Here is a 21,639-nt window from a genome sequence, read left to right as displayed (position 1 = left end):
AGACACCTCCAATACACACAGAAAAATTGAAAGAATTGATAAGTCTGCCCACCAATCAGCTTCACCTTTGATAGAAATGAGAATATAGAAGGAACAAAACTCAGAAAACTTGAAAGTTTTGCCTTCTATTAGTTGATTGGACTCCAAAACCTGCAGATACTTGATAAGAAAGAGGCTGAAAAATTAAAACTCCTTCAAAGTTTCGCTTAATCTGCAAGAAATCACCATGCAACACCTCCAATCTGCAATAAAACTTCTTAAGAAAACTCAGACCTGCAAGAAGCTTGCTTGAAAATGCTCTCTCTTCATAAAATTCGAACTCTTATTGTGCAAACATGAGAGAATGAATAATGTATTTGTATTAGAGTTGGTTTTCACAATTAGAGACACGCAAATCCTTTCAAAATGTGTTTCTATTTCATCCTCAGTCCATCGTATCCACAAAGAAAGTTTCTATTTTAGTCTTTAGTTGGCTTGTCATCTCTTCAAGTTCGAAAATCTTCTTCTTGGTTCACAAAGTGCAAGTTTCTAAATTGATTTTTAGTCCATAAATTCAAACTTGATCTTGAGATATCTTTTCGAAACTTCCTAATTCCATCCACAGTTCAAATTCTTTCTCAATCTGCACTATATCTTCTTCCAAAACTTTCTAAATCAGTTAGCAATTCAAATTCTTTCATGGATTTGATGACATCACTTGCATTTTAAACTTATTTTCGAACTTGTTGTTGACTTTGCTTGACCTCCAAGTGTAGGGCGGACTTTCTAGCTCAAGAAGGCGGACTTTGAAGAAGAGTTAGGCACTTCAACCTGCAGCAAGGCAGACATTAATAGGTAAGTGGCTCCAGCATAGGGCGGACTTTGGTTCTTTCACGACATCATGGCTAAACACTTGGAAACTTTCCTTATCCATTGTTATGTTGTTAGGCAGACTTTGCAGCACTTGAGAACATTGTGCTTGCTACCTGTTGACGTGTATTTTGTACACAGCCTAACACAGAATAAAATACCTAAGGGTATCTTATCCTCTCTTGAGAAAAAGTCTCTAACTGCTGAAGATTCGCATAAAGGATCAGTTAGGATGACTCCAAGGTTCCTTTTAGTAGGGTCTCTACATGTGGATAAGCTCGCCATGGTATGATGTGATTTGCTGGAATCACAAGGGGACTTACATCTGATGTTTGAACTTCCGATCTGCTTTGCTGGACACAGGCTCTTACTAACTTGGATTTGAAAAAAAATGAAAAAAGGATAAGGGCGAAGAGAGGATCTAATCTTAATACTAAGAATGTAGGAGCAATGACTTGATTTTTGATGAAACTCTAACTAGATCTTGTTTTGACATCAATGGAACATCTACACAAGACTAGTGCGATCTTCTAAGGGAAGCTTTATGATGTTCAAATCATCACCGCAGGCATAGATACCATCCAAGTTGATGCATATCAATGAAGAAGCGACAAATTGAAATTGAGCTTAAGCTGAACGATTCCAGTTGACTACACAAGGCAAGTCTGCAATCAACAAACTGCTAGTAGTATGGATATACGAATTCCACCATTAATCAATCACATTTCCTCCATTCATCTAATCATCTACCATCTAAGATTGAAGACTCAACAAGAAACCATGCAAATTGCAAGAAAACGACATATTTCACCATTACTTCAATGAAAATGGAGTTTGTTTACAATCAATGGCAACAATTTCTTGCCTTGTCCTCCTATTCTACTCTAATTGCTTCCAACTATTCTCTAACTATTCTAACTATTTACATACTATCTCTAACAATTGCTAATTAGCCTTTACAAAATGAAAATGTCTGGGCTTATATAGTGCCCACAATACAATTTGATGGCTTAGATCAATTCAAGATCAATGGCCAAGATTTTACAATGAAAACCCTAATTAGGGTTTGTTACAACCATTACATAACATTTAATGCTTGACCAATGATAAAATTGTATTGCTTGGACACATGTCCTCTCTAGAAAAATCGACCAATGGATAGCCAGGGTAGGTACATCGGAGTTTGTGCCACCTTCCATGAGTTAAGTACATTGAATCTGGACATGCTGAGGTGGACCTCACTGATTGGAGAAATGATGACTAGGACGCCACCTCATTTGACACTTGTAACTTGGTAGATATTCAACTTGATGTTGTTGAGAAGCTTGCTTTAATTAATTCATTCTGGAAGTATTTACTTCTTCAACGAGCCCTTGTTCTAACTCCATGTGTCCTTGATGTGCAGGATGATGATGTACCTCGCCTTGGAATGTTGGATTGAAAGAGGTTGCCCATGTCCTGGCGAAGACCGTCCTGGCGAAGACCGTCCTGGCGAAGACCGTCCTGGATCCGGCTTGATTTTCCTTGAAGAGACCTCCATTTGATGCCTACACAACATTTCAAAATTAGTACCATGATTTTGCAATACATAACATAAATTAGAGAGCAAATTTTAGGAAACTTAATGATAAGTCCTTTATTAATCATTTCCTAAAAACAACTGAGCTTATTGAAATTCAAAATTTCAAAATTCAAAATTTAAGCTATGACGATCAACGTTCAAAATCAAAACAATAAATTCATATCGCCATACCTCTCTTGAGAGCCTAACTCTAAAATGCAAAACAAGGAATTTGCCTAGGCAAAATTAAAACTTGAAGCCTTTGACTTGATCTTGAAGGATAATGAACGTCCTCTTTATTAATTCGCCACCCTTGGGGATATCTTTGATGTGTTCTTCAATGTCCTTGGCAAGTTCGCCTAACTTGAGACTAAGCTCGCACTCCTTTGATGATGTCTGCGCCCTCCTCTTGAATGACAATTTCGCACCTCCTTTGTATTCTCTAAATCGCATGCTAATGAAGGATGTTAAATGATGATTTGAAATGAATAAACCACCTTCCCTTTATAGGCGCTTACCTTCATATTGATCTTAGGCCGACTTTGGTAAATAAGACAAATTTAAAATAAACTTAAAAGGCCGACCCTTGTAAAATGAAACAAATTTTAAATCAAGCGCCCCATTTGTGAAAGATCCCTGATGGATCTCTTTTACCAATCTGCTGTAATTTTTATTTATTTAAATTGATTTTTCCTGCTTATTAATATTTTCTTTCAGAAATAGACAGAAGTTGCAGAAGGGTTGAATTCTTTTTGTATTTTGATGATTTTTCAACAAGTAAATAATGAAGTACAAGTACATGAACAAAGTACTGAAAATGAAGTTCATATACAGCCAAAACAAATTCGATTCAAGGCAGATTTCTGAATATAAAATCAAATATTTGACCAGATGAAGATTTCCAATAATTTCAGGAAGATTACAATCAGGAATAATTCCAACCTGGATGCTGAAAGAGTAACATAACTAGGAATGAAGTTGTGGCAAGATTCCAGCCCTCCAAGTGCTGCACGTGGGAAGGAAAGTGGCTGCCAGGGACAGCCGTACGGCTGCCAAGTACACCCAACTGGTTAGAAACCCCAAACCCCACGCTGAACTCTGTCAGAATTGCTGAACCTCCAGAAAGAATGCCATACAATCTCCAAGATGCTAATAGCTGCAAACAAATCCAAACCACTGTATTGGGGGCTACGTCCCAAACAGGCAAGGCATTGGGGTTGGCGTCCCAGATGCTGAAAAGCTCTTCCAGAGCCAAATCTCAAATCCAAGATGTAAAATGTGTAAAAGATAATCATAGAATGAAGCTCCTATCCCCTTATAACCCCTCTCAATTGCAAATCGAACCCTAATTGTCTCCAAGTGGCGTGGTCTAGTGGAAATGTTATAATTTCTTATTTTAAAGTGGTCATGTTACTAGAAAATGACCTTTTTCCCCATAGACAGAAATCCGCTCACTGAATTGCCCTGAGACCAAAGAGAAAGATTTAAAGAATTTCAAGATCTTTCCAACGAGCTATCACACAATAGGATGCACATCCAGATGAGACCAAAAATCCCCTTATTACTCCAAAATGGCTAACAACTTAGCCTTATTTAATTATTAAATGCTAACTTAGGAAATATTAAAAATATAACCCAAATAGCCACAAAATGCCCAACTGACATTACAAACCCTAAAATCATCCTGTCACCTGTCTGTGACTGAAGTCGGAAATCAAGGATTCACTGGTAGTCTCATCCCTAAAATCTAGGGATGTTCCTAAAATTTAGGAAACAAGTCCAATCTCTTTGAAACTGAAACCATCTAAAAGGTCATGAATAACCTCACGACTGGCAACTGTCACGACCTCCTAAAATTTAGGGATACCCCCTAAAATCTAGGAACTGCTCCAAACTGGCTCCAAACTGCCTGTAAAGCCAAAATCCAATCACTATATGCACTGAATGAGTCCCAATCAACCTCTGCTAGCCTATGAGACTCCAATTATAGGCCAACTCCTCCGTCTCCGATGTCCACTCTAGAAAGGGGACATGACAATTTGATTTTTTTATTAATTAATAATTAATTATTAAATGCCTTTATTATTTAAATTAATAAATTTCGATTTTTATAAAGGCAAAAATAATTAATAAATATCAAGCGCAAATTTTAAATGCCATTTTTAATTAAATTTGCAATCCATCGATTTTAGCATTTAAAATAAATTTAAAGAAATGGGTTCGAGCGCCAAATTTTTGAAAATGAAATAATACGTACCTCATCGCCCTGGTCCCTGACTGAGGGACAGGAGCGATCCATCAATTTGGTCTTGATCCTTGCATTTTTGACGTCCAAAATCTTGATCCTTACGTTCAAATCGGCATTTTAGCTGGGTCCTTCAAGTTTGATTGACTTGTTTGTGCGAAGGAATGTCTTTAAGATGTGATATCGCCCTGGTCCCTTGGAGAGGGACAGGAGCGATCCTAATGTTTTCACTTGAAATTCTCCATTTGGATATCAACTTTTCCTCGTATGGTGAATAATAACCTTGCTTGTTCATTCCATGCTTGTTCCACTTGATTTTCACAAGGCATTTTGATGTTTAAAGGATCATCACCCTTGTCCCTTGGAGAGGGACAGGAGCGATCCTTGTCTTTTCTCCATTTTAAGCTCAAACTGGTAATATTTAACGTCTATCTCCCTTTGTATCACCTTCCAAATGATGTTTAAAACCTTGTGCAACCTTATTTCAACGTGATCTTTAAAGGATATCATGTGTTTTGGCAAATATCGCCCCGGTCCCTTGCTGAGGGACAGGAGCGATCCTAGTGTCCTGGCTCAAATTTGCAAACATTTGATCTTCGTTCTTCGTTCATTGTCTTCCAAAGGACGTCCTTAACTTCGCCTACCCTTGCCTTGTCATGATTTTGAAGGAACATGGGTATTTTAATGAAAATCGCTTTGGTCCTTGTCCAAAGGACAGGAGCGATATAGGCTCTTTATACAAATTGGTGATCGTTTAACGTTTGAAGCCTTTGTATATCATCTTCTAATCATGCCTCGGACCTCTTGCGACCTTGGAAAACCTTGACCTCACGTGATTTTTGCATGAATTGGCCAATATAATAAACATCGCTCTGGTCCCTTGGAGAGGGACAGGAGCGATCCTCAAGGTTTTGAGTTTGTTCTTGCATTCTTCAACTTGCCATTACCTTCAATGCGTGAAATGACGTCCCTTGATTCCTCTTGGTGGCTTGATGCTTGTTTAACTTTCGAAATCTATGCCTTTATGCAATTTTCGCTCTGGTCCCTTCCTAAGGGACAGGAGCGAATTAGGTGTCTTGATGCAAATCTTTCACTTTGGTGATCTTTGATGCTTCGTGCTTGATTGAGACGCTTTAAAACATCTTTGCCACCTTGTACTTCGCCTTGAAGTGTCTTGAATTTGGAGGAAAAGGCAACATAACTAAGATATCGCCCTGGTCCCTTGGAGAGGGACAGGAGCGAATTTGTACTTGTAGTCTCCATCACACTTCGTCAGCTTCCAAATTTATCTTCAACGGTCTCGTAATGTCCCCTTTCATTCATCCATGCCTTGGAATTCATTGTAACTTGGCAAGAAATTTGTCTAAGACAAAAATCGCTCTGGTCCCTTGGAGAGGGACAGGAGCGAACTTGGGCATTTGGGTCCCTTGTTGACGTTTGATAATCTTCAATTTGTCTTCAATGGGTTCAATTCATCTCCTTTCTTGCCTTCAAACATAAAACTTGCTTGATCTTTGCCCAGATCGTACCTTATGAAGAATTTCGCTCTGGTCCTTCAGTGAGGGACAGGAGCGAATTTGACCCTCTAGGCAAAAACTTCATCATTTTGTTGTTTTTGATCAAGTTTGGATGCTCTATCATGCTCATTTCGTCCTTCACCATGCCTTTGATGTCTCGATTCGTCCAAACAAGGTCAGGAATGGCTCAACTAAGCATTTTCGCTGTGGTCCCTTGGTGAGGGACACGAGCGATTCGCCTTGGTCCCTTGGAGAGGGACAAGAGCGCTTTTCGCTCTGGACCCTTGGAGAAGGACACGAGCGAAATTTGACTTTTCGCACTCTCTATCAGGATAATTTTTATGGAATATAACATTTAAGTATAAGAACTTATACTTTAAGTTATATTCCATATATACTTTCAGGATGTTTGAGAGTGGTTTCAGACCTCCAGGAGTTATATTGCAAAATCTAGTTTTTGGAGGTTTTTCAGTTTCCAGACTTAGTCAAATTTCAGGATCAGGACATCAGACTTAGTCAAATTTCAGGATCAGGACATCAGACTTAGCCAAATTTTCAGGACATTCCAGACTTCACTCAAGCCGGACTTGCTATCCATGTGATCCCCTGGGCGACACTCAAAATGCAAAGGCTAACTAACAAAACCCTAAAAAACCTAAAAAAACAAACCCTAAAAAGCAAAAAACATGGGTCCCCATTTGCAATGGGGCGATGTGTGAAAACGTCACAACACTACCTTAAGGCAAACTTTGAAAGCATAACATCTTCATCAGCATAGAGCGGACTTTGAAAGCATAACATCTTCATCAGCATAGGGTGGATTTTGAATACCTCCTTGCACCATGACCTCTTCAAACACTTGGAATAATCCTTGACACCATAGGGCGGACTTTGAACAGCTAAGTGCCTTACTTGGGCGGAGTTGGTGAGACTTCCTTGCACCATGGCCAATACTTGGAAACTTTTCTTCACTTCACAGGGCGGATTTTGATGATACCCTTGAAACTCCTTCATCACCCAAGGCGGACTTTCTATACCTCCTGTCACCACTCTTGGCTGCTCCATCATAATGCTTGGGCAGACTTTCTTGAAGGCTTGGAACTCAACCACGAAGAGGGCAGAGTTTGAGGGGTACACTTATCATGGCGGACTTTTTGGAGTCCATTTCCAATATTCATACTTCCAAGGGCAGACTTTTGTGAGTCTTAGGCACCACTCACCTTGCTTGGAGGGCGGACTTTTGGTAGCTCACAACACTACTTACCTTGGGCGGACTTTTTAGCTTATGCTTCAAGGTGGACTTTGGGGTTCATTTGAAGGGGCGGAGTTTAGAGTGTTCAAGAAGGCGGACTTTTGGAGTTCAACTTATTCTGTTCTCAAGTGGGAGGGCGAACTTTTTAACTTCCACTTGCCATTCACCATATCCCTGGGCAGAGTTTTTGGGCATCTCCATAGGGCGTACTTTTCATCCCTCTCCACAGAGCGGACTTTCCATCCCTCTCCACAAGGCGGCCTTTGGAGAGTTCACAACTTGGGCGGACTTTTTCCATCCCAAGCACCACATACCAAAGCGGACTTTTGATTTCTCTTGTCATAACGTTCATCATTACACATTGATTAGCCAGACTTAGAGATTTTTGAAAAGAAACTTTAAAATTTTGACAATTTCTTCAATTTTAACCAGATTAACTTGAAATTTGAAATCCATGCTCAGGCAAACCATCTAAAGCATCATGACCCCTAAAATGTAGGAACTTAGCTTTTTAGGTCAAAACTCGAAAATTTTCGATCGTGATCGAAGTAGGTCAGTGGTACCAGTGCAATCCCTAGGTCCCCACTCCGAAAAAGCAAAAAGCAGGCATCCCTAAAAAATAGGGAAAACTTTCTAAAAATAGCCATAGCAGGGATCGGGCTAAAAATGCCAAAAATGAAACTTCCTAAAAAATAGGAAAAAGCAAAAAAAAGCAAACTTTCTAAAAATAGAAAGTTGTTCAAATTTGTTCAAATCAATTGCATTCTTCGTCCTTTGGTGTTTCTAGGCACTTTGACGGTGTCTGGACTCTGTTATCACCTGGCTTGCAAAAACTGACTTTCAATCCTTTAGACTCAAACCGTTCAAAATTGACAAACTAAAGAGGAAGGCCACAAGACACCAACAAAAACCAAAGCAAGAAAAAGGGAGGGTCTCCATTTGCAATGGGGCGATGTGTAGAAAAAGGTCACAACACTCGCCAGGCTTGCCTCCAAATGTGCCACCTTCTCCTCGAGCGCGGCCTTCAATTTGTCCTTTGTGTCCAACTCCTGAGCGTGCTTGGCCATAGTGTCTTCAAGAGATATGACACGTGAGTGCTCCTGGGCCAACTACTCCTAGCTTTTCTGAATATGGTCAACCAAAGTCTTTCGCACGGCTTCTATTTCTCGTATCACCTGTTCCCACTGCGTAGTCACCAACTCCACCCGAATGACTGCCATCTTCCAATGTTTCAGAACCAGATCGTAGAAGGCAATCTCCATGCCTCGTAATGATCCAAAAATGTTGTGCTAGTCTTCTACCACCAGCATGGAGGTCCATGTATCCACCATATCCTAGGTTTTTTATTTTGGCCATCCCTTAATTGTGAAGCAGCGGAAAAATTCTCCTTCATACCCCTCCTTCATGAATGACAGTAACCTCTCTGCTACACAGCCAATCCAAGGGTCCTGCCCAATATTGATACTCTTCACCATGTGTCCCACATCGCCCAAGAACTTGGCCATCCCTTCCAATTGGGAAACACACTATTGCATAGTACCGAAGGGATCATCTAGGTTGGGTCTACCCAGGCATAGTACAAGCTATTTTGCTCCATGAGAGGAAGATTCCTCCACTCCTATGGGCTTGCCATCTCCATGGGGTTCCTGTACGGTTGTACCTATGGTGTCCTCCCTTCGCCATCATGGAGTTCCATTCCGCCACATGGTAGTGACTCATTTGGTGGGTTCTCTAAAGGAACTCCCGATGTCTCTAGCACCCATGAGTCGATTGTCTCCTCCTGGCCCTCTATACCCACCGAGGGGGTGAAGTGTGCCAATGTCGCCCCTGCCCATGGTGCCACTCTGGTGGGTGGCGGCGATGTGTCCACATTTACTATCACTCGCTCTAGTACAGTAGCTTGGACCCTTCCTTCTGTCAAAGGTGTCGCATTCCCTACTTCGCCAACTTGCGTAGGAATGTCATGGTTCTCTAGAACTCCTGACAGGATTTCACCAAGGGATGCAGGAATGTCAGGATTTGCCATTGTCTCAAGCTGTGATGTGGAAACTATCCAAGAAGCTCAAGTTTCTTCTACACCTTCAGCGAATGGTACTAGTACTTCACCGACTTCATCCTCTCCTGCAACTATCGCCACCACCCTAAAGTATCTTCTGAGCTTTCCCCTTTGGACAACGAGGCCTCCAAAGTGTCTTCCTCATTGCCATCACTCTCCACAGTCTCTGACTAGGCCACGTCCTCCCGACACTTCTTTCTAAGGGGTTGGTCCCCGCCTACTGCCATGGTGTCAAGGTGCATCCAATAGAAGGTTGGCGGGTTGCAGGGCTCCACTCTAGGAAGTGTTTGCAAATGCCCTCTTTTCTCTACCGGCATTTCTATTTGTACAACCTCCAAAAATAATGCAATGGCCTAATGCGACATATAAAACGCCTTATGCTGCAACCCAAGGAACTCCCTGATTCTGTCAGAAAGAAAAGCCGCCCAATTGTATACCGTGTCGTTTCTCAATCCATTCATTAAATACAACGTCCATACGGCAAGGTTGGATGCCCTACTCGTGCCTATGAGTCTACTCTTAATGACGTCCATTATACACTTCCATTTGAAGTTTGCCAGGAAGGTTTCCTTCGTCTCTGCTACTCCCATACTTCCAAATGTTGTCCAACTCCTCCTATGTCAAGTCACCTCGGCACACTAGGTCCAACAATTTCCTCTTTTGTTCTACTGGCAGCTTCTTCTTTACAACCGCATTCCCCTTCGAAGGAATTCCAAACATGCGAGCAAATTCCATCACAGAAAAAGAAATGGTGATGTTGCAGCCTTGGAACTTCATTGTAGTTTTGTGAGAGTGTCTGTCGTAGCATGCCACCATGGCCTTCAATATGGGCTCAAATTCCTTAATATTAAAGACTGGCATTTGTATGAATTTGTCAACCCCTTGCGCACTTGAGGTTTCTCTTTATTACATTTGAGTCGCCTATTTCCTGCTACCATGTGCGACAATCACTTCTGCTCAATCCTTCCCAAGTCAATGTATGGACTATTACAGGATCATCTCTTTGTATGCGCAACCAGGTCTTTTTGCTCTTGCTGCTACTGGGTGTCGCTATGGCTCCTCGTTGTAGAATTTGCACCTTAGTTCTATCCTGAGGATTCCCAAAACTCAATTTTGTAATTCTCCAATCAAGATTTATATGCAATAGAGCCTGCTTTTGTTCTGTCGTATTTCTGCACAACTACCCAAAGGCCAGGTGTAAACTAGGGAAACGGTTAGCCCAACTGTTTTTCAGTTCAATTCCTGCCTGCCCCAGTTCGTACGGACTTCTCTTGTGGACATCTTTCTTGTACAGATTTCCTTGGGCGTACGGAATTCCTCCTCCCAATCGACCGCCATAAACTTATACAACTCAATTTACTGTGTGTTCTTGGTCGTACGATATTGCTCCCTACAAATCCATCCCTGTACAAAATTGATTATTCAGTCAATTTGTCTTCAATGATGGTTGTACGGAAATTCTTGGCAATCTAGTGTCAGTACGACGACCTCTTGGCAGATGATGTTTCCGTAAAGAATTCCCCCTGGCAGTTTGATATCCGTACGATGGTGGTGCAGGGCACCTAACACTCCAAGTATGAAATTTTTGTTTTCTTTCAAGTTTGTGAGTTATCTTTGTGATGTAATCATAGTTGAAAATCTCGGACTTGCCTCAGACTCAACAAACCAAAATTTTGGACTCGGACTCGGACTCGTGAAAGACTCGCGAAAGACTCGGCAAAAAAAAAACCGTAGTTTTACAAAAAAAACATAAAGAAATTAATGCATTTAGAGAACATAAGTGCCATAATTGAAACATTACACATGTCATATGATCTACAAACATGCAACATTTGAAATTTCATCATTCATGGCAGCATATTCAAGTTTCAACTTTCAACTCTAAAATGTATAATGGCAGCATAAGTATATAAATATTCACAAAATTACATATAATGATATGTCCAAGTCCAACTCCAAATGTGAAAAACAACAATGTGAATGAACAAACCAAAGAGAAGACTACATCTTCCTCTTTGTATTTTTCCTAATATAGCTCAATTTTTCAGGCCTTGAGCTAGAAGTAGTAGCAGTGGGTGTTGTGGTATCTAAATGGTGAAATTATTCTTCTTCAAAGTCAAAGTCCTCATCATCATCCTCATCTTCGTCCTCATCTTCATCCTCCATTTCATCCAATCTTGCTCCTTCTGCATCTTGTGCTGCTCCTCTCTCTATTTCTGCAATTTCTTCTTCGGTAAGGAGGACATCATCACCATCATTTTGTTCATTCATGGTCCAATCACCATATGGATCAATTTCATCCAAGTCAATGGCCTCATGTGAAATACCCTCCACCTGTCTAACTCAAAGGTGAAGGTTGTACCGAACAAATACTAGATCATTGAGCCGCTTTTGTGACAATCTATTTCTCTTCTTTGTGTGAATGCTCTCAAAGACACTCCAATTTCGTTCACACCCAGAAGCACTGCATGGCTGAGACAAAACACGGATAGCTATCTTTTGAAGATTAGGCGTGCCGGCACCATAATTCTCCCACCATAAATCTACAAAAAACATTTAGAAATATTAGAATTGAGAAAAAAATGTAACAATCAAGTTTGTAGGTTTTTTCTTGCACTATTGAACTAAGTTACTAAATTTTTTACCTGGTTGTTGTTTTCCTCTCCTATCAATTGCTAGTTGTGATGAGAAGAGTCTCCCTCTGCACTTTTGTAGATCTTGAACAATGAACATTTCCAAATTCAGATCTAGATACTAGATAGTCAAAGTGTCAAACTCAAATTCAATAATGAACATTTCTGAATTCATAAATAAAGATAGAGCAATTGCAAATGTCAAATCTCACCTCCAACTCATCAAGAACCTTGTCTCTCAACTCAGGATCAGGTGTCATCTTATCAAAGCATGTAATAACACCTGCCATGACCTCCTCATCAGCCCTAAATGAATCAAAGAAGTAGAATTTCGGGTTCAAAAAGTAGGCGAAGGCATGTATCGGTTGGTGGAGTTGGTTTGTCCACCTACGATCAATGATGCGCCAAAAGATTTCACATTTTCTTGTATTTCCACGATAGTAATGTGAAATGGCCTCTTTGGCCCTATCCATGGCCTCATAAATGAAACCCATTGGCATGCCCTCTCCATCCACCATACGAAGAACCCTTACCAAAGGTTCTGTCACCTAAAAAAATTAAAACAAATTTTAAATTAGTACAAAATCAACCCCTAAAAAATAAAATCAGCAAATAGACAAGATTGTATAAACTTTACTTTTGTGTTTGTTACTTACCGCAGTCAACTCCTCTCCACTTTTGGTGAACCCTTCATCAAAAACAATGCAAACAATCTTCTCTGCTTCAGGTCTTTTGGAGTATGTAGACCCCAACCAAGCATCTGACACAAACATCTACTTAAGATGAGGAATGGCACTAAGAATGCTCTGCAAAGTGATGAAGTGGCTAGCAAATCGTGTCACTCCAAGTCGCACAAGGTCCTTGCCATTTGTGTGTTTTCTCATCAAAGCAAGCACCCAAGTATGGTTGTAGATGAATTTGGTGACACTTTTTGCGTCTTCAACCACCTTCTTCACCCATCCAATCTTCCCAATGTCCTCTAGCACCAAGTCCAAGCAATGTGCAGCACAAGGACTCCATGTAATCGAAGGATGCCTCTGCATAAGCATTCTACCTGCAGATACATATGCAGCTGCGTTGTCCGTGATAATTTGGACAACATTCTCAACTCCAACTTCCCGAACCACACCCTCCAACAGATTACACAAAGTCTCTACATTTTTTATTTCATTTGAGGCATCAACAGACTTTATGAATACCATTGCACCATTTGAAGCCACCAAGAAGTTGAGAAGAGTCCTATTCCGTCCATCTGTCCATCCATCAGATAAAATGTTGCATCCTTTTCTCTTCCAATACCTTTTCTGATCATCAACCACACCTTCTGTATTTTTCACAGCTTTCTCTAGCAATGGCCCACTGAAGTCATAACCTGTTGGGGCCTTAGACCCCTTACCCGCCACTGTACATGCATTAACAAAACTTTCCCAATACACATTGTTTGCTGCATTGAAAGATAGATTATTGTAAAACCAAAAGTTTGAAGCTGCTATCCGTGCTTGTTCATGCTTCTCTCTATTCCATCCTGTACCTTCAAGTGAAGGTTGTGCACCTGGAACATTGCGTGGTACAAAAAAATTAGGGTCTGATCGAACAGGAGTGCCACTAGCCTCACCCTCATTGTCACCAAAAGATGAAAGTGACTGACGACCCCGACTGTGACCAATGGGACCCGAAGTGGACAATGTGGAATTCATTGCAGCTGCCATGGCTTCTCTTGTTTTTTGCCTTTCTTCCTTATGCATATCATTCTCAGCAAGAATGGCCTTCATCTCTCTAATAATTTCAGGAGTTGATTTGGGGCATGCCTCCACACCATATCCAGGTATTTGTGCAAGGTGGTATTTTAATCTATTGATTCCACCAGTCATCCATTTTGTGCATTCGGTGCAAGTGACCTCCCCCTTTTTGCTTCCTGCAATCCCATATTTCCAAGCTTTATCTCTTTGTCTTCCTGACCTTGGGGTTGCCCTTAGAGTTGAACTTGCCATTGCTGATTTAACATGAAAAAAAAAAAATCAGCAAGGTTTTATGGAAAATCAACAAAAAAAATGACAATGAATCATTTGGGAAAAAAAGCATTCAAAAACAAGAAAAAAAAAAGAGGAAATAACTTAGGAAAGAAAATAGAAAAAAATTTGGCAACATATCCCCTTGTTTTTCAAGATTTTTTTCAGTTTCAAAACAATGAAATGATTCAAATGAAAAAAAAAAAGAAAGAAAAATCCTTACCTAGATCTCTCTTGCTGATTTTTCCTTCTTCCCTCTACTCCTCAAAACCCTTCAAACCTGCTACAGCGAAAAAAAAACCAAAATGAAGTCAAAAAAAATTTTAAAAACTTGTTTTTAACCCTTACGGGCCCGTTTTTCTGGGCCTACGAGTCCCTGTGAAAGACTCGCGAGCCCGAGCGAAAGACTCGCGCGAGTCTTTGCGAAAAACTCGCGAGTCTTTCGCAAGGACTCGCCTCGCGAGTCCTAGGCGAGTCGACTCGTGGCACCAAAGGACTCGCGAGTCCGTGGCGAGTCCGAGGCGAGTCACCGAGTTTTAAAACTATGGATGTAATAATGGACCAACCATTTAGGACTCAGTAGAGCCATGGTTGAGATGTCCAAGTTTTGGTTTGAGTCAATTGTGTTCAGGATGCTAACAGCCTGAGAAGTGAGATGCTTAGGTAGTCCACAGGTAAAGTACTCCAGATGAATGTATTCATGTATTAGGGGTCAATTGTGTTGTGTTTATCTCTTCTAGGGTGTTTGAGGACCTTCAGGAGTCTTAAAATGCATTAGAATGCAAAATTGCATCTTGGAGCCAAAAGATGTAAAAAGTTGCTGAGCAACATTTTGCAATTTCTTGCAAAAGTTGCATTTTTGGTTGGAGGATTGGAAATGCAAGAGCAAGTTTTTGGATTGTGAAGCAAACTTGTTTCCACCGGTTTTTGACAGTTTTTCACTTGTTTTCATTGCTTGTACGGTCCAGTACGAACTAGATGGTGTAAACTCATTGCAATTCTTGAGTGTTCATTGTATTTGTCTTCATTAAGGTTGATTTGCAGGTTTGATTGTCCTAGGTTGCAAAGATTTCTTCCATTCTTTGCAACTAGATACAAAACCCTTGCAAGTAGGGTTTAAGAGCAAGAAAATGGCTCTAACCTAGGCATTCTTTGATGGCACTTGTTGAAATCACTAAGAATGTTAGGTTAGGGTTTGTACATAGCTTTAGGATAGGTTTTGTGGTTTTTGCAGGTCCTCGTGGAGGAGAAACAATGAAGCCCCAGGCTCACCGTTGGGAGTAGGTGAGATAGGACGACAGGAAAAGTGAGATTTATGAGCACATGGGGATTGGTGCAGGACCAAGTGTCATATGAATGGAAAGCCCTCTGAGTGCCCTTGAAGATTCCCACATTGTTTGGAGCAGGAGATTTGACTGGTGAAGAGTTTTAGTCCCATCTTGCCAAGTCACCCGGTGAGGCCTAAACCCTTCAAAAAAGTGCGACATTGGAAACCCCACTTGTACGGATAACCCAGATGCACTTTTCCAATATTGTCTGTAACTTCCAAAAGGGTACTAGAATCCATGATTTATTTATAGCCTTGTTTGGGACTTTTACAAACTAAGACCCTAAAACCGCCAAGGGAGGGCTAATGCAATTAGGCCTATTTTGAGCCGGTAGGGACCTAGAAAGGTTAGGAAGCTAAAGCAGTGGGTTTTTGTGAGCCTAAAGCCTCAAAATACTTCAAAGACACCTGGTAGATGCATTGGGGACCCATTGGGAGCAGTTGTGTGTTTAGATCCTTGCAGGAGTGATTGGAGCCTTGGAGAAGAGTGTGTGTGATTCAAGTGGCAACCTCAAGAGGTGGAGTTGATTGTCCAAAGAACCATAGGCTATACCTAGGAGGTAAGCCAAAGAGGTTCAGACCTTGGAGGTCTCATTAGCATAACGCCTACTAGGACCATTGGTTGGACTTGAGTAGTTGAAGGGTTGAGTAGGACAAGTCACTCAAGAACGTGTATTGAACCAAGCTCCAAGACTCTCTGCATCAGATGGCTTCTTAGCAGCTATTGTTTCCGTACGGAATACCTCTAGTAGTTTGGTGTGATGACGTCTTGGTTGATGGTGTACGGAATATCTCCTATTTGTACGATGATGCCTTGGTTGCTAGCATGTAGAATATCCCCTACGTACGGATTTTAGTATTCTCCTGTCTTTGTGTCTCCTTCCATATGGATTCCTTCATACAATTGGAGCCTTATTCCCTTCGCTAGGCTCATGATTCTACCACCTTACGGTTTAGCTATTTGACTTCTCCCATTGCTGCCTCCGTATGGATTCTTGGTACGGACTCCTTCGACCCCTTCGCCACAATTTTCACTTCCTCCTACTCGGCTAGCATTCCATACAATGTATGGGTCCTTCTAATTCAAACTTTGTACAGTGTACGGGTGGCATGCTTCCCAATTTCCTTCATCATTCCTACAAACACCTTCTACAGTTTTTGGCCTCCATGTACTTGAATGAGTTAGAGAAGCTAGGCACGGAGATTTATAACAATTCTTTGTCTTCAGGGTTAGGGTTATGCATATCAACTTTTTATAAAACATCCTCTTTTTTACTTCATATAATTTTTCTTTTATTGACTTTATTATTTTTCCCATCTTTTTTAATTTTTTAATAAAGTCCAACCCTTCCCTTTTAATTTTTATGACTTCTCTTATTTTATCTAACTTTAACAACTTTCCTCAGAAAACATTTCCTCCAATACTTTTGCGCACCAGAATATTTAAATTTTATCTTTCGTACCTTAAGCACTTCGTAGTAATTTTTCCCAACTTTTGAACCCTTGCTTTTGTGTATTTGCGCTCTAGGTTTTATTGGATCAATTGCTTTTTCTCTTCCTAATTAGCCTTCTGGAGCATTTCTCCCTTCTTTTCCCACCAGCCTATATCCTCTGTTTTTTACAAGGTTCCTCCTCTTCACTAGTTCCTCTCTCCCTTTTTACTCCTACGGGGTCCTTCTTTAATCACACTTTTATTTCTAAATCATATCGCCACGAGCAAGTCAATGGCGGCCGCTTAAAACACCCTTGCTCACAGCATGTGCCCATATATTCCAGGTGAAAAAATTTATCCAGCATGGGTGCTAGTCCCACCCTTCTGTATCGTCTATCAATGTACCATGCACCATACTGTTAGGACCAAGTCACTGTTTCTCCCTCAATTTGTGGTGGGCCCACGGGATTGGGAATTATCTGCCAAAATGAGTTGGAGGTTGGCTCCCTCTCCCCTGGATGCATTTCTGCCATGAAATAATCCTCTCCCTTGATCACCATTTTTAAGCACGAGCCGAGGGTTGCACCACACTCTGCAAGGTCGATTTCCTCTAGGTCTTCCTCGGCCTCCTCTGGTTGTTCCTTCTTTTTGTCATCCTCCTCCCATTGTCTTGCTTCACCCTCTTCACCAATTTCATAGGCTATGTACCCTTGGCGAGCCCCTTCATACGAGCCTTCCTCCTCCAATGTCCACCATACCTTACCCACAAGGTTGGGGTATCAAAGTATGCATTCGTGAGGCGTTTGTGTATGCAGGGCACTACAACATCTTCAACGTGTTTCCGCACCATCCTCTCCAAGAATATGACAGGGTCAGCCCAATTCTCATCGGGCCTATAGGGTTGCTCCATGATCACAGGGTCTTCCTCAAGTGCATCACTTCGGTCGATTGTCCAATCCCCCTTGGTGGCGTATCCCAACATGTTGATGAAAATCATAGGATTTTCATGTTCTCTGTAGGTTTTTAATTTAGAATTGTTTACAGGGTCTCGGATGGGATTACCATCCAATGTCGATAAATTAACTGTGCTGTTTCTCCCAAACTCCCGAATTTTATAAGGTCCTAGCCAACAAACTCGAAACTTCCCTGGTCAGAGTTCTTTGCAAATGTTATATTTCAAAACCAACTGACCTGGACCGAAGTTCATACACCGAAGATGTTTATCGTGCCAGAGTTTCCTTCTCCATTGGGCAACCTCCGTAGCCCATTGTGCCATCATTCGTCGTTTGTCTAGTCTCGCCAGGTTCAAGAGACGTTCATTCAAACTCTCCGTGTCACCCAACCGGTTTTCCATAGCAATCTGTAGGCTTGGTACGGTGTACTCCACTGGTATGCCCATAGTATGGCTGGAAGCCGCTCCTCCCAATCTTCCTACTCCACCCCACAGGACTTATAGATAATTGAAACCAACACCTTGTTGGTAGATTCAACCTAACCATTCGCTCCAGGGTAGTATCGACTTGACACATTATGAAATATCTTGAATTTGGCCATCATAATCCTGATGACTTGGTTCACGAAGTGTACCCCACGGTCGCTGGTAATTTGGATTGGGATGTTGAATCTTGTGACAATTTGCTCGTACAAGAACCTCGTCGTACTGATGGTGGTGTTGTCTGGGAGGGCCCATGCCTCCACCCACTTCATGAGGTACCCACTATGATATACCGGCACCTATGCATGTTGCTCATCTTTAGGGGTCCGACGAAGTCGAGACCCCACCTCTCGAATAGCTCCTGCGGCTGAGATGGAAACAGAGGCATGAAATCCCTCTTCAATGGTTTTCCCGCTCTTTGACATGTGTCACACTCACAGCCCACGAACCATTCCCAAGAGTCCGTGTGTAGGGTTGACCACCAGAGCCCCGCTAGGTGAACCTTTTGTGCGGTGGCATTAGGTCCCATGTGGCCTCCCACCAGCCCTTCGTGTGCTTCCTTGAGTACGCTTGGAATTTCTTCCTGCATTACACATCTCCATAGGGCTTGGTGGGGTCCCATCTTATATAGTAGGCCATTAATCAACTAGAATGTTTTACTTTTTAGTGCCAGCTTCTGCCACTCACTTGGCGGCATATCTGTTGGAAATGTCAAGGTAGATAGATATTCACCAATGCTTTCGTACCATGGGGGTAACGCTACTGTCTGGAACAAGTGGGCGTCTGGGAAGTCTTCATTTACCCCCTCTGGAGGTTCTCTAGACTTGATTCTAGAGAGTTGGTTTGCAATGACATGACTCCTCTCGGGCTGTACAATGATAGTGAAGGTGAACTCCTGCAAGAGAAGTACCCACCTGCTCACCCTACGTTGCATGATCAGGCTTATTGACAAAGTACATGAGTGCCTGATGGTCCACATAGAATGAATATATCTCGAGAACCCATCCATGAATGAATATATTTTGTTGCCTACCACCTCCTCTAGGATGTTGTTAGTGAATGGAATTGGGAAAGGATCTTTGATCGTCACCGCATTCAGGCACCAGAAGTCTACACAGATTCGGATTTGGTTTGCCTCCTTTAGAGAAATGACAATGGGTTATACCCATTCACTTGTTTCCAACTTGAAGATAATGCTTACTTCGAGCATCTTTTCAATCTCCTCATTCACTTTGGCCACGGCATAGTTTTTGTTCATCCTGCACAACCTCTTTCATACAGGTTGGGCGCCGAGTATAAGAGGTATTCTATGTATGCACAAGTCTGGAGGTATCCCCTTCAAATTCTTGTACATCCACACAAAGACACCCTTGTACTCCAAAAATATTTTAAACACTGTAGCTTTTAGTACGAGATTCTAGTCACCCCCTACAAGGATCACCTTTGGGTTGTCATCATCTCCTAGGTTTACTTTCTTTATATTCAATTCCTCGTACTTGATAGCCTTTTCCCTCTCGAACCGATGGGCAGGTGTATCATCCACCTATGTCACACCTTTTGGGTACTCTCTGTACTCTAGAGGGAAGGTCGCACTCTCCGTACCTTCCCCGATCTCAATCTCACAGATTTGTAGCATGTTACACTTCAAGTGGAAGACCTCATAGTCCTCCATCTGCCAATGAAAGAGCCTGCTGAGAGAACTAGTTTCATCCTCTGAGCAACCTTCTAGCTCTAGCACCCCTTCGTCGTTGGGTTCCATCTTTCCCTTTCCGTCCTTCGAACCCCATTCATAGTCATGAGAGTCATCCAAGTCTGAGTCAAATACTACCAACTCCTCACTTATTGCTTGATTCTTCAGATCAATCACGTACTTCTGCCCTTCGCTCTTGATGGAGTGTGTTCTTTTTCCAGTTATGATTTGCCTTAGAGACGATCAACCAACCCCTTCCAAGGAGGATGTTGTATGCCTTCTTTTCCAACGGAATGATCACGAAGTCCAAGAGGAAGGACCAAGTGGCAATAGTGACCTATTGCGCCATGAGTGTTCCGAGGGCTTTGATGTCGTGTTGGTCAGCACCTACCAATTGGAAGGTTGGCGGCCAGAGTGTTGGCTTGTCGAGGCCCTTCCAAGTTTCTTCAGGCAGCACATGAGCCTCCGTCAACAATGGTGTCTGTCAACCTCCATCCCATCAATTTCCATTTCCATTATTGTCGGTTTCCTTCCAATCCCTACTATTAGTAGCATGGGATCAATAGCCAGGTTGCCAGTTGATTTCGCCATTGGTTTACTTTGTTCCTAGCTGACTGGTTCAACCTCAACTACATTGTTGAGGGCTACTTTCAATTGTGGCATTGTTTGTACAAGGTTTGCCACTCATACAAGTACGATGGCTTGCAACATCTGCAGCATTTTGGTTTTTTCGAACTCCACATGTAGGGGAGTATTGTCAGTTTCATGTGAGACTCTTTCTTTCTTCCGGCATTGCCCGTTCAACATCCATCTTTGTCTCTCGGAGCCTCTCCTTCTCTGTACATGGATCAAGGTACAGTGCTTTCTTTGTTTGGAGCCTAGTGATCACCAGTACGTCCTCGCTTAGCTCTTTGATGTCCAACATGTTGACTCCCTTCTGCTTTGGGCAGTCCGCATCCTTGTGGTTTCCCGGTCCACACCACTTACACAGTAAACTCTCATTATTGTTATCGTTTTGGCATTCACGAGCGAAGTGACCCCACTCCTTGCACTTCTGATACTGGATCATGGGTCTCCCCTTCACATCGTACTGAATTTTTCTTCTCGGCATGTTGTTGTTAGAACGATTGTTCGCCCGCCAATTGTTACGAAACCCTCTTGGCAAGGCATCCACGTTTGTTGATGGTTTGGGTGGTGTGGTTGGCGAGGTAGCCTATTCCCCTTGGACGTAGAGCACTTGTGTGCTCCTTGTTTTCAAGTTGTATGGGCATTCCTTGGTGGAATGGCCCAGTACTTGATAGATGTCACAGAATGATTTCTTCGAGCAAATGCCCTTGGTATGACCTTCTACCTTGCAATTGGTACACCATACTTCTTTGCTCTCCTTGGCACTCTCCTTCCTGTTGTCAACTCCATCATATGCAACATATCCCTCCATAGGGCCTGTATGGTCTTTGACTCTTCATCGCTACTTCCATCCGTACTGTCATCATTACTCGCCCTTTTCTTCCCTTTGGATGTTTTGCTCTCTCTCAATGTCCATTGCTCAATTATAGGCTTCATCGTACACAGAGGAACCACTTTCATTTTCCTTCTAAGGGGCAGAACAAGTCCTATCCATGAACGACCTTTT

The 21,639-nt window shown here is 42.0% G+C and overlaps 2 protein-coding genes across 4 annotated transcripts in view; both read right to left on the bottom strand.

Moving 5' to 3' along the window:
* LOC131050141 (magnesium transporter MRS2-3) overlaps positions 1–21,639 on the bottom strand; it is a 79,402-nt gene that overhangs the window by 37,245 nt on the left and 20,518 nt on the right. The gene's annotated exons all lie outside the window — the stretch shown is intronic.
* Positions 11,382–13,482, bottom strand: LOC131858064 (uncharacterized). Its single transcript, XM_059210973.1, has 4 exons — positions 12,770–13,482; positions 12,326–12,661; positions 12,126–12,197; positions 11,382–12,023 (listed from the first exon to the last, which is right to left on the bottom strand). The coding sequence occupies exons 1-3, from the start codon at positions 12,884–12,886 to the stop codon at positions 12,156–12,158; spliced, it is 495 nt and encodes a 164-aa protein (XP_059066956.1). The 5' UTR covers positions 12,887–13,482; the 3' UTR covers positions 11,382–12,023; positions 12,126–12,155.

Source organism: Cryptomeria japonica, chromosome 9 (genome assembly GCF_030272615.1).
Source record: "Cryptomeria japonica chromosome 9, Sugi_1.0, whole genome shotgun sequence".
NCBI lineage: Eukaryota > Viridiplantae > Streptophyta > Pinopsida > Cupressales > Cupressaceae > Cryptomeria > Cryptomeria japonica.
The sequence above is the reverse complement of the archived record's forward strand: the minus strand, read 5'-3'. Positions and strand labels throughout refer to the sequence as shown.